The sequence below is a fragment of the Mesoplodon mirus genome (assembly GCF_964341445.2).
Source record: "Mesoplodon mirus genome assembly, chromosome: 12".
NCBI lineage: Eukaryota > Metazoa > Chordata > Mammalia > Artiodactyla > Ziphiidae > Mesoplodon > Mesoplodon mirus.
Genome location: NC_138988.1, coordinates 6,959,758 through 6,972,004, shown reverse-complemented (window position 1 = coordinate 6,972,004; position 12,247 = coordinate 6,959,758). Strand labels below are relative to the sequence as shown.

At 49.0% G+C, this 12,247-nt stretch overlaps 1 protein-coding gene across 1 annotated transcript in view; it reads right to left on the bottom strand.

Annotated features, from left to right (window-relative positions):
- The window catches only part of ATP2B2 (ATPase plasma membrane Ca2+ transporting 2), a 205,370-nt gene that overhangs the window by 34,931 nt on the left and 158,192 nt on the right, over positions 1-12,247 (bottom strand). Inside the window, exons 12-13 of the mRNA XM_082639686.1 lie at positions 11,538-11,752; positions 7,544-7,786 (exon numbers count right to left, since the gene is read on the bottom strand). Of these exons, the coding sequence (XP_082495812.1) occupies positions 7,544-7,786; positions 11,538-11,752 (458 nt within the window). The remainder of the gene's footprint in view (positions 1-7,543; positions 7,787-11,537; positions 11,753-12,247) is intronic.

The window sequence follows — 12,247 nt, the reverse complement described above, 5'->3', positions numbered from 1 at the left end:
GACTTGAAGAGTGACAAGTTATAAATAACACCTGCAAAAATGAGATGAAAAAACACATAGCTAGTGGGTACTGCCTCACACTCATGAGGATGGCCATTATCCAAAACAACACAGAAAACAAGTGCTGGCGAGGATGTGGAGAAATCAGAACCCCTGTGCACTGTTGGTGGGAATGTAAAATGGTGCAGCTACTGTGGAAACCAGTGTGGCGGTTCCTCAAAAAACTGCACATAGAATTATCATATGATCCAGCGATTTTACTTCTGGGTATATACCCAAAAGAATTGAAAGCGAGAGACTTGAGAAGATATTTGTACACCTGTGTTCACAGCAGGATTATTCACAGTAGCAAAAAGGTGGAAGCAACCCAAGTGTCCATGGACAGATGAATAGATAAGCAAAGTGTGATCTACACATACAGTGGAATATTATTCAGCCTTAAAAAGGAAGGAAATTCTGACACATGTTACAACATGGATGAACCTTGAGGACGTTATGCTAAGTGAAATAAGCCAGACAAAAAACGACAGATACTGTGTGATTCCACTTACATGAGGTCCCTAGAGTAGTCAAATTTATAGACACAGAAAGTAGAAGGGTGGGCGCCAGGGGCTGGGGGAGGGGGAGGAGGAGTTAGTGTCTAATGGGGACAGAGTTGCAGTTGGGGAAGATGAAAAGTTCTGGAGATGGGTGGTGGTGATGGTTGTACAATGTGAATGTACTTAATGCCACTGAACCGCACACTGAAATGGCTAAGATGATAAATTTTAAGTTATGTGTATTTTATTACAATACTAAAAAATCCTCAACACCCCATCCTCCTTGTCCCCCCAAATGCAGCAACCATAACACAGTAAATCGCAGCAACTGCCACAGGATGACATTTGTGAGAGCGCATTAGAAAATGACTTTTTGCTTGCTGGCTGTCTCTGGTGGCCTAGTCCACTCCCCCTCACCCCTTGAGGACAGGCACTGGCAGACGATGCGCAGATGGACCATCAGGCAGCCTCGGCAGCTGCAGCAGTGACTTTGCTAGCTCTTTACTAAGCTCTTCACATGCATCCTCGGTTGCATCCTCATGGCTCCCTAGGGGTCAGGCTGTTATTATTCCCATGTGCACAGGGAGGCCTGGAGAGACCAGGTCACACAGCTAGTAAGTGGCCGAGCTAGGATCTGACCCCAGCTGTTCTCAGCTCTGAGCTCACACAGCACACGCTCTCCCAGCAGCCCTGCCTCTCTTCACTAGCATTTGAGATGGTTGCTTAACTAGGTAACCGGTGTTACCGGTTATCAACCGGTGGGTGATTGGTTTAGAGCCCATGGTGGGGGTGGGGGGGTGGGGAGGTCTGTCTTGCTTATCTCTGCTTCCCACTTGGGGTAATCAATGAATATGTGTTGAATGAATAAATGAATAATTTGGTGTTTGTGGGTGTGGAGAGCTGCCAATGGGAGGCCAGGTGGGATGGGATTTTGTCAGAATTTTGGCCTCCAGGATTGTCATTTGAGGGTCTGCCTCCCCAGGAGTCTCTCAGGTGCTGGGCCTCGAGGAGCAGCAGGGGGCAGAATCACGGACATTCCCCAGAGACTGCAAAGGCATAGGGCAGGGTGTGTGTCCTGAACAGCTGGGATAGGCTGAAACGCCCTGGGGAGACACACGCTGGAAAGCAGGTTTCCTGGGGACCTTCCCGAGCTTGCCAATGCACTGTGCATATGTGTGCATGTGGCGTGTGTGTGTATATTTGTGCATATACCTGTGTGATTTGTGTGTAGAGTATGTGTGTGGTGAGTGTATGTGCTGTGTGTTTGTGGGGTGTGTGTGTGTGTGTGTGTGGTATGCGCATGTGGTGTGTGTTTTGTGTCACATGCACAGGGTGAGAAGGTGGGATATAGGGATTAACAGTGCTGTTAAAATCAGAATTCCCCATTCAGGGTTATGTGCTTTAAACTGTTCTCCTAGGGATGGTGTTTGCAGAAACAAACAAACAAAACCAAACAGAACCAAAACAGCTGCTGTATCCAACACAAAGGCCCCTGTCACTTCACAGACCAGAACGAAGGGCCGCCCCACCTCCCCATCTTAATGCCCTGCTAAGCCACTTCCAGGGGCTTCTGTGCCTTCTGGAACCCCTGTCTTGGCCAGAGCCCCTCGCAGAGCTGGCTTGACTCAGGGGGTTTGAGGTTCATTGGAATATTTAGTTGCACCCTGGGTTTGGAGCCAGATCTGAGTTCAAGGGCTGACTGCTTCCTAGAGTCACCTCCCCACTCTCCCCTCCTCTCAGGAGCTCTAGGTCTAAGATTTGTGAGAAATACAATCAAGCAGATCCTTCCTGCCTTTGGGGGTCATGGGGGCTCTCTGTGGATGAAGGCACCTCAGTTTGGGAATGGGGTAGACTGTAGACCCGGAGTTTCTAACTAGGTGAAGTTTGGCTTATTTATTCAGGAAAACCATCCTTCCAGGCAGACCCTCCCTGCTCCTTCTTCCAGAACCACTTCAGGGACTCCAAGGAGATTTGTTTTTCTTTCAGTAGTTGATGTTTCCAGAACATACGTCGTAAACTTCCAACAATTCGGCTCCACAAGTGCCCATCTTCATTTTAATGATTCAAATGTTAACTGTAGTGTCAACCTACGTTAAAAGAGGTCTCATAAAATATAAACTTAAAGTCCGCTTGGGTGGTTTCAGCACACAGAATAAACGTGGGTGGAAAAGGAGAATGTTTTCCCAAGAAAGCGCAGTGCCTCTAAAGTCTGAGGAGGAGCTATTTCCATTTGAAAGCTCAGCTGCAGCTCAAGAAGCAGCAGGGCTACAAGAAGAAGCCAGCAGAAATCTTGACGTTCAAAGAGTCAGAAGCGACAAAGCAAATCTGAGGGTGTGCCAGGATTTCTGAGGTGGGGAAGCAATTTCTGACTACACGATGATTCACGTAGCTTCCCTCAGAGGGCAAGTCTCGTTCCTAGTGATTAGAAATAAGAGTGGAAAGAAGAAAGTTCTGCCACCCGCAGAAGGGATGGGGCATGGGGTTGAGGCTGGTCCTCTGAGAGGGGCCTCCTGGGTCACTTTTTCTGGCCTTGCCGCTGGCAGCCTTGGCTCTCACACCACCCTCCACCCGTGCCTGGGTGGTTCTGAGCATTGTGATGAGAAAGCCTACTAAGGGCTTCTCTGCTGCCACCCAACTCCCCCTCAGCCTTCCCAGCCTCGCCTCTCATCACTGTGGCCCTGGGAAATGTCCAGGCCACAGACTGCCACATCTCCTGAGAGGTCTCTGGGCTCTGGCAGGCTGTGGCCCTGCCTGGAATGACCTTGCTCCCTCACCCGCTTGGTAAACTCCTCCAGAATTCTCAGGACTCAGTTCTGTCACTTGGCGTCAGGAGCTACTCGATATTTCTGCAGCTCTGTTTTCTTAGCTGCAAGACGGGAATTGTCCTATCTGCCTTGATTACCTAGAAGGGATGTGGAGGGTCAAGCTAGACAGTGGCTGGCAAAGCAAACTACAGAGGGTAAGGCTCAGAAATAATAACAGAAGTAATAAGAGTAGCAACTGGAGAGGACTGAGTGCTTGTTACATGTCAAGCACTGTGCTGACAGCCACACATACATCTTCTCATCTGATCTTAGAGCAGCCCTGGAACTGCCTCAAGGCAAAGGTGCAGCCAGAGGACTTGGAGAAGGAGTGGTGGTGAGCTGTGCAGGCTCTGGACTGGACAGACCTGGATGTGAACCCTGGCTCAGCCTCTCATCTGCCCTGGGGCTCTGGGCATGTTCTTTAACTCCTCCCAGCATCAGTGTCCTTATCTATGAATTGGAGATGTGATGTCACCTACTTCATGGGGTCCTCATACAAGGCAACATGGGTTAAGCACACAGCAATGAGTCTGGCTAAGTGAGTATTAGTGATTATGATTAATTGTATACTCATTTTACAGACTGGAAAACAGAGGCTTGAAGAGGTTAGTTAGCTTGCTCAGGGTCACATGGGTGGTAAGTGCTGCAGCTGAAGTTTGAATCTTGGTTTGTCGGACTTCAGAGCCAAAGCTCTTAACTTCTGCTTACTGGATTGGGTGTCAGGACATCTGGATTCTAACTCCACTAACCCACAGGGTGACTTGGCCCAAGTCCTCTCCCATTTCTGGGCCTCAGAGTAAAGTGAGGGGGCTGGACCAGGTGGTCCTTAAGGTCCGCGAATCCATGTAGATTACACCTACACAACCTACCCCTGCAAATAGTCATCTAGTTTAAAAAAAAAATCTTTTAGAATAACAGGCACTAGCTAATTTGGAAGTCTCCGGATCAATGCAGACTAGAGAGTTGAGGGCAGTTTCAGAAGATATTCGCTCGGCATGCTGGAGGTACCAAGAGAGCACTGGTATTAGCCGTGGGACTGGGACCAAGGCCAACTCCTACTTCTTGCTGCCACAAGAATAGGAGAGTAGAACACAGAGGTAGCCCTGTCCTGAGCCTCTTATCAATTCATATTCATCCATCCACCACCCACATATTTATCCGTCTGTCTACTCTTCCATTTACTCATCCATCCATCCACCCACCCATCTCTCCATCCATGCCCCACCCATCCATCCATCCCTCTGCCTCTAGTCCTCATCTCACTGATACATATCTATAAATTTATTCACCAGTCAATTCACTGACCTCACCCACCCAACCAGTACTTCCCAAGAGCCTATGCTGGGGGTGGGGAGCAGAGATAACTCAGCTGTGTCTCTCCCTCTCAAAGAGCACACAGCCCGCATCAGACTGCAAGAAGACACAGAAGAATTGGCACCCTCGTACAGGGGGAAATACAGCCTTGCCCGTGGTCTGTTTCCCAGGTCAAGCTCATTTCCCAACCAAAGCTTATGGGTAGTGTGGGGACACTGCGTGCCTTTCCTGCCCATCTCCTCTTGCACGGTAAGGACGTTTTGCAGTCTAGATTTCCCAGACTTGTCTGGAGGGTGGCTGGACTTCCACCCTCGATTGAGCAGCCTGTGACTCTTCTCAAAATTCCTCTAGGCCTAGAAGGGCAGTCCCTGGGAGCCCCTTCTCCCAATATGGCTGACAGCCCTGGCTGTGAATCGGACCCTCTGGACTCCAGGCAGGCCTTCCTTCCTGAGACCAACCAATACTAAAGATGCTGCAGGATTGGTTTCAAGGACCAAGAACCGAATCTGGACACCCTACTCAATAGCTGGCTTTAGGGTATCTATAAGTTGGCTTTGCCACTAATTGGTTGTGTAACTTTGGGCAAGACCCTTTCCCTCTGTAGCCCTGATGCCTCTGCTGTCTATTCGTTTATTGATTAGCCTCTGCCTGGTCACAAAGGGATGATTTTACTGCTGACGAACAACAACGCTAATCACCCTGAGTGCTGAATACGTGCCAGGCCTTGTGCTAAGCACTTTCCACTTACTAACTCATTTCATCCTCACAGTAACCCTATCATCTCCCCCAGGAAACTGAGGCACAGAGAGGTTAAGTAACTGGTTTACAGTCACACAGCCAGTGAGGGATTTGAACCCAGGCCGTCTGGCTCCAGAGTGTGAGCTTTAACTACCATCCAGACATACCAGGGGCCTCTGCTGTCCCTTCCACACTGACGGCCATCAGCCCCCAGCAAAGAGAACCGTGTGGCCAGGGTTCTTTCAGGGAAGCCCCAGAAGGAAAGGCACAAGGGTTCTAGATGCCAGGGTTCAAGGCACAGAAGGGGACACCACTGGTGCCCGAGAGGTAAGTGACTTGGCCTGTTTACAAACCAAGGATCCCGGTTCCCAGGTCCTTGAGCTCTTTCCAGCCTTGGCAGATACACTTTTCCCCCAGGCGGACTGATGGACCCCTGTCCTTTAAGCCACCTGGATACAGCCTCAGTCAACGACATCTGGAAATGAATTTTAGCTTTGCCACCGGTGCTGTGAAGCACTGCCTAATTGAGCCTTATCGCTGCAAAGATGTTTCGCAGCCCTCCTGGCAGATCCAAGAACTCCTTTTTACTGTAATTGCATAATATACATCTCAATTCAAGCCCATCTTGCAGGGCTCTGCCCACACAGCCACCCCCATCACCAGAAGCCTGTTCTGGGAATTGCCCCACTCCCCTCTCTGCGGGACGAGATCATTAACAGTATCTCAGTTATTTCAGGAAGGCCTGGGGAACAGAATAAAGCATCGTCAACCTCCCTTGATTCCCAAATTGGGGCTGGGAGGTAGGGGATGGGGTGGGGTGGGGAGAAGACAAAAACGCCGTCATTTCTGGCATTCCCCCGCCCCGCGCTCCTGCCACCCCCAGCATCCTCTATCATCCATCTGCACGCTTTCTCCCGACCTACTTTCTCCTTCTGTCAGTGCTGCCTCCCCAGCCTGCAGCTCTGGGCTGATGCAGGAGAACCTGCTCAACCGCAGGGGAGGGTGCAGTCCTTGCAGCCCCAGGGTCTAGAGGCAGGAGTCACCTCCTCCCGTACCCCCCACCAACCTTTGGCCCTTTGCCGCTGACTCATGCTCTTCTCCCAGATTCGCTAAAGCTTCTGGCACTCCCGCCACCCAGCCTGATCCTGAAGGTTCAGGCTGGCTCAGGAGCCGAAGGAGAGGTCAGGGCTAGGGCACGTTGGCAGGGTAAGCAGCAAAGCTCAGCTGCTCACCCAGATGTTCACACTGTAGAAATGTCCTACATCTGGGAGCCGACTGAGCTCTGGATGGACAAGTTTGTATTTCTCTTCATTCAAATACTGGTTAATTACAAAAAGGCAACCTATGCTTCTAAACCAATCAGGGATTCTAGCATGATGCGTCTAGGCGGCTGAGCTGAGACAGGAACATGAGAGCTTTTCTCAACAAAACTAGTACTGCCAGTACTATTACTAAAAACAATGTCGTCGCCAGTGGTAGATTGTGTAAATGGCCACAGTTAGTACCCTCTCTGAATCCACGCCCTTTACAATGTGACTTTGAAGTTCCTCCCATTAGAGATGGAGTCTATTTCCCTGCTGCTTGAATCTGGACAGGCCTCTCGACTTGTGTTGGCCAATAGGATGTGGCAAAATGACAACGTGAAGAGCCCAGCTTAGCCTGCTGGAGGAGGTGGACCACACAGAGCAGAGATGAACCATCCCAGCCGGGGTCATCCCAGATCAGCCTAGAGTCCTGCCAGGATCAGCAGAGCTGTGGATGTGACCCACCGCAGACACACGAGGACATGGTCCCCCAGTTGAGCCCGGCCTGAACTCCTGACTCCCAGAAATGTGAGCTAAATACACAGTCTGGTTTTCAGCCACTACATTTTGGAGTAGTTATACAGCAAAAGCTAACTAATAAAAAGATTATTATTTTTTGGTAGGGAGGGCAATGACAGGGTCTAAAAAACACAATTAACAACAATCTTTTTTGTGTGTCATGCAAACAGCATAGCTAAGTCAGAGAGAAACAAGCTGTTTACTATCTGACCACCCAAAATACATCAGTAGGATTTAAAATTATGCATCACATTGCTTAGCCTGCCCAGTACTTCTGTATCACCCCTTGGATGCTCCTCCCTCTGGTGGAGGCTGCACCACTTACCAGAATCTTGGTGGTGTAGGCGCTGTTGATGGCAATGGCGCTGACCAGCAGCTCCATGGTTTTGGCATTGATGGAGCTGGGGTCGGGGATCTCCTTGTAATGGACATCACCCACGTAGGCCTGCACCACCGTCATGCGATTGGTGGTGAGTGTGCCCGTCTTGTCCGAGCAGATGGCCGTGGCATTGCCCATGGTCTCACAGGCGTCCAGGTGGCGGACCAGGTTGTTGTCCTTCATCATTTTCTGGGGGAAGGGGCAGGTGAGATGGCAACAGTGAGGAGAGGGAGCTGGGAGGCAGGGTCACGGTGTAAACACGCAGGAAATGAGGCGGAGCTGCCCCTTTGCGTCACACACGTGTGGAGGATCTTGGTTGTTACGGCCCCTGTCATCTGGACTCCTTTTCTGTGTGTAGCCCTTTCTCTCTCTCTCTCTTTTTCATTTCTTTTTAATTATTTGAGGCATTTAAAAGAGTTGATTCGTTGACTTTATTAATTTGGATTACAGAAGTCATCTGTATTCTTTATGGAAAAAATAGGGAAAAGGATGATAAATGAAGATTGGGTCCTTTCTGATTACTTCAAATAGTTTCCTCTTACACCCTAACAGAAATAAATTCCTTATTTGGTTATGGGTTTTTTCAAAGGTACCATCTCTTACTGGTGCTTGGTTTTCACTGTCACTTTGGTTTCACCAAAAGTGAATAAATTTAAGTTATACATATGTTAATAGACATAGGACACTATCTGGAAATAAACAAAATATTAGTGTCATTATTTCTGGGTGGTAGGTTTATAGAAGATTGTTATTGCCTTCTTTTAAAAATCGATAGCTTCTATTTTTCTACAATGAATACACACTATAACTTGTGTAATAAAAATCACAAATTTCTTTTAAATATAGATACATAAAAAAGAAAACAAATCAACCATAATTCTACCACCTAGCACTGATACAGCTTACATATCAATATCCTTTCTTTTTAAATTTATGACAAAAATGAAATCCTACTCTACATATTATTAGTTTTCTTATATTCACTGTCCTTTCTCTCTTCCCAGCATCACACTCCTAGCTTCCTCCAGGTTCTCAAGCAAATAATGCACAAAAAGTGATTCTCAAGGAACCACCACTCTTACTGCAGGCCCTTAGGACATAGTGACCCTATCTGGCGAGGACGGATGTGAAAAGGTGCAGTTAGCTAAAGGCTGAGGCAGATGTTGTTCTAGTCTGTGCCTAGGAATCCGATTTCCTTTATTCTTGCTCCTCATTATAACTCTTTATACCAAGGGTAAAAAAGGAGTGCAGTTAGAATAATTTTATAGTAGGTCATGTTACTAAAAAATGAGTATTGGTAGAATTATGTGCTCTTGCAGTTTCTCTTATCATAACCTGTGATAATAGTAACAATAAATGTATGTTGAATGGATGCATTCAGCAGCAATTTGAGTTTGCAACACACTTCACAGTTTGTAAAGTTCTTCCACACTTATTTTCTCATCTGATGTTACGAGGATCCTACGAAACCTTCAAGGACTCGTGTACTCCATTCCGGCAACCAAAGAAGCCAAGGCAAAGCAGCTTGACCAGGATGACACACCTACTGAGGGTTAAAGCTGGCGTTTTGAACTCAGCTCTGTTTAACCTCACAGCCTGGATCATTCCATCAGGACCCTGCCCATCTGTCCTCTGTGACGAGGGCTCATCTCTGGGGCTTAAGAATCTACAGGCCTGAGCCTCCCAATATGGTTGCTACGTGAGGCTGTTGAGTACTGGGAACGGGGCTGGTCTGATGTGACATGTGCTGCAAGTGTGAATTACACACCCAGGTTTGAAGACTTAGTATGAAAAGAGAAATGTAAAATACCTCGTTAGTAAGTTGTACATTACCAAATATTACATGTTGGCTTGATAATAACTTGGACATATGAGATTAAGCACATTATTAAAATTAATTTCACCTGTTTCTTTCTGATGTTTCTTTTTAACGTGGCTACCAGGAGATTTAAAATCACACGTGCAGATGACATTATGTCTCTATTGGACAGCGATAGATCTAAGTGGTCACCGCTATTCTTTTGATGACGGCTCCCAGGGGCTAGGTCCAGGCTCAGAAAGGGGAGAGTTTGCCCCTCCTGGGCTGGGGGAGCTGTACTAAGTACTAAGTTTATCACGTGACTGTACAAGTAACACTACCTAAGGCAGCTGAAGGCACAGGTGCCAGAGATACAAACTACAGGTGTAGAGGCCTAACAATGTCTGTATGGGAAGCCCCGAAACCGAAGCTGTAAGACTTTTAAGGAGACCTCGAGCTCAACTGGGTGGCTTGTGGGGTCCCGGCTCACGGCAGCATGAGGTCTCCATCTCCGGGCCCCAGGCCCCTGATCAGCATTGTGCTGTGACCTGTTTGGGCTTTGGTTTGTGGGATGGAGTTTCTTCGAGAACCCCAAAACAAGGAGATGATAAGGGCGGTATCCTTTACACATAGCTGCCACTTTCTGGCACCTGCCCTGAGATCTCTTTTCTGTATGAAATTACATCGGTGAGCCCAGCCCAAATTCCAGCTTGGAAACTGACGCTCATCGTGCCCTCTGGTGGCTCTGCATTCTCGGAGCGAATGCCTTGTTTTTAAACATGGCCTGGCCTCTGCCCTGGCAGGGACATCCTGGACTCAGGGCCCTGGGAAACAGGAGCGCAGGGCCCTGCTCTCCCAAGTGGGGAAACCACGGGACCGAGGGAAAATGATGAGCCCAGGGTGTGAGGACCTGGGGGGGTGAGCCAGGCTTGAAGTGTCCCTAAGAGGGTCAGGCGCCCAATGCTCATGAAATGCCAGCCGCTTACCCCAGCGTTTGGGCTCTACCGACGGCCATGGGCCTGGGAGCAGAAGGAGGTGAGGCTCTGCCATCAGGGTGGCATTTAGGAGCAACCCCCAGACCCAAGGCATTCATGGGCCTACTTGCCCTTTATTGAATGCTTTTAAAACTTCATATTTTTAGCCCATCTCCTGAGAGGAGGGGGCTTTTTTTTTTTTTAAGTAATAGAAGCTATTGTTTTTATTTATTTTTTTAAATTAAAATTTTTTTTTCTTTTTTAAAAATACTTATTTATTTTTGGCTGTGTTGGGTTTTCGTTGCTGCGCACGGGCTTTCTCTAGTTGCAGTGAGTGGGGGCTGCTCTTCGTTGCAGTGCGTGGGCTTCTCATTGCAGTGGCTTCTCTTGTCGCGGAGCATGGGCTCTAGGTGCGTGGGCTTCAGTAGTCGTGGCGTGTGGGCTCAGAAGTTGTGGCTCGCGGGCTCTAGAGCACAGGCTCAGTAGTTGTGGCGCAGGGGATTAGTTGCTCCGCAGCATGTGGGATCTTCCCAGAGCAGGGTTTGAACCTGTGTCCCCTGCATTGGCAGGCAGATTCTCAACCACTGTGCCACCAGGGAAGTCCGAGGAGGGGCTTTCATAAAACCAGACATCCTTTTTATTTTAGGCTTATCCCTTTCAAGCTTCAGGGAGCAAACTCTGAGATTAGTCATACAAATACTATGGCTACAGCAGGGCCTGAGGCTGCGATGGCCAGGCTTCTGCCTACGTTTGGTGGGACAGGGGTGGGTGTGGGCCTGTAGGGTGATACCTGCATCTAATTTATTTTTTTAAAGTTGAGTTGATTGTCAATGTTTAAAAATCAGGAGTGTTTATGTTAAGTCCAGATTTCTGGCTTCTCTTGGAAAAAATGTGAATATCTGGCAACGCTGGACCCCATCCCTACAAGGCAACGCTTTGCTGTGCTGAGTAACAGCTGTCCCCTTAGCCAGGGTGTGGCTCTCCTGGAGGCATGTGAGTTTCAGCCTCCTGCATGCATCCTCTCTCCGAGCTTCCACCGTCCCCACGCCCTCTACTTAGCTCTTCTCTCAGCCCCGGCACTGGCCCCGCCAGCCACCCCATGGACCCCCAGCTGGGGGCGGCCGATCTCAGTGGCATCAGCTGGCCCGCCCTGCTCTCCCCTCCTTACCTTCACCGAGTAGGCCAGTGAGATGGTGACAGCCAGAGGGAGCCCCTCGGGCACGGCGACCACCAGCACCGTCACACCAATGATGAAGAACTTGACGAAGTACTGCACGTAGACAGGCGTGCACTCGGGCAGCCATGGCTTCTTGTTGACCACGAAGGTGTCCACGGTGAAGTAGAGTACGAGGATGATCACCGTGATGGCGGACATCACCAGGCCTGTGACACGGCGGGGAGGAGACCTGTCAGGGGATTTCCTGGGGGTGCGGGGCCCCAGCAAGGGAGATGTGGACCAAAGTCTTGGCTCAAAGGGCTCTGGGGTCAGGCAGGCCCCAGCTCACACCCCAGCTCAGCTTGGTGGCGTGGGGCAAGTCCTTAATCCTCGAAGAGCCTCAGTTTCTTCCTCTGTACAATGGGGATGCATATTTATTTCACATGGTTTTGTAAGGATCAAATGCGATGAATGCATGTAAATTGCCTAGTACAGTGCCCGACGCATAGTAGGTGCTGAGTGATCATGTGAATAAGTAACTACTTGCACGGTGCCCTCACACAATAGGATGTGCAGAGGGTCCCACTTATTTCCTCCTGCCTTCAGGTACATACTATGTCCTATGCCAGGAACTAGGGACACAGCAGTAAAGAGGACAGAGTCCCTTTCAGCCCTTGGGAAGCTGAGAGTCTAGAGGGCGAGGCAGACAAGAAACACACACA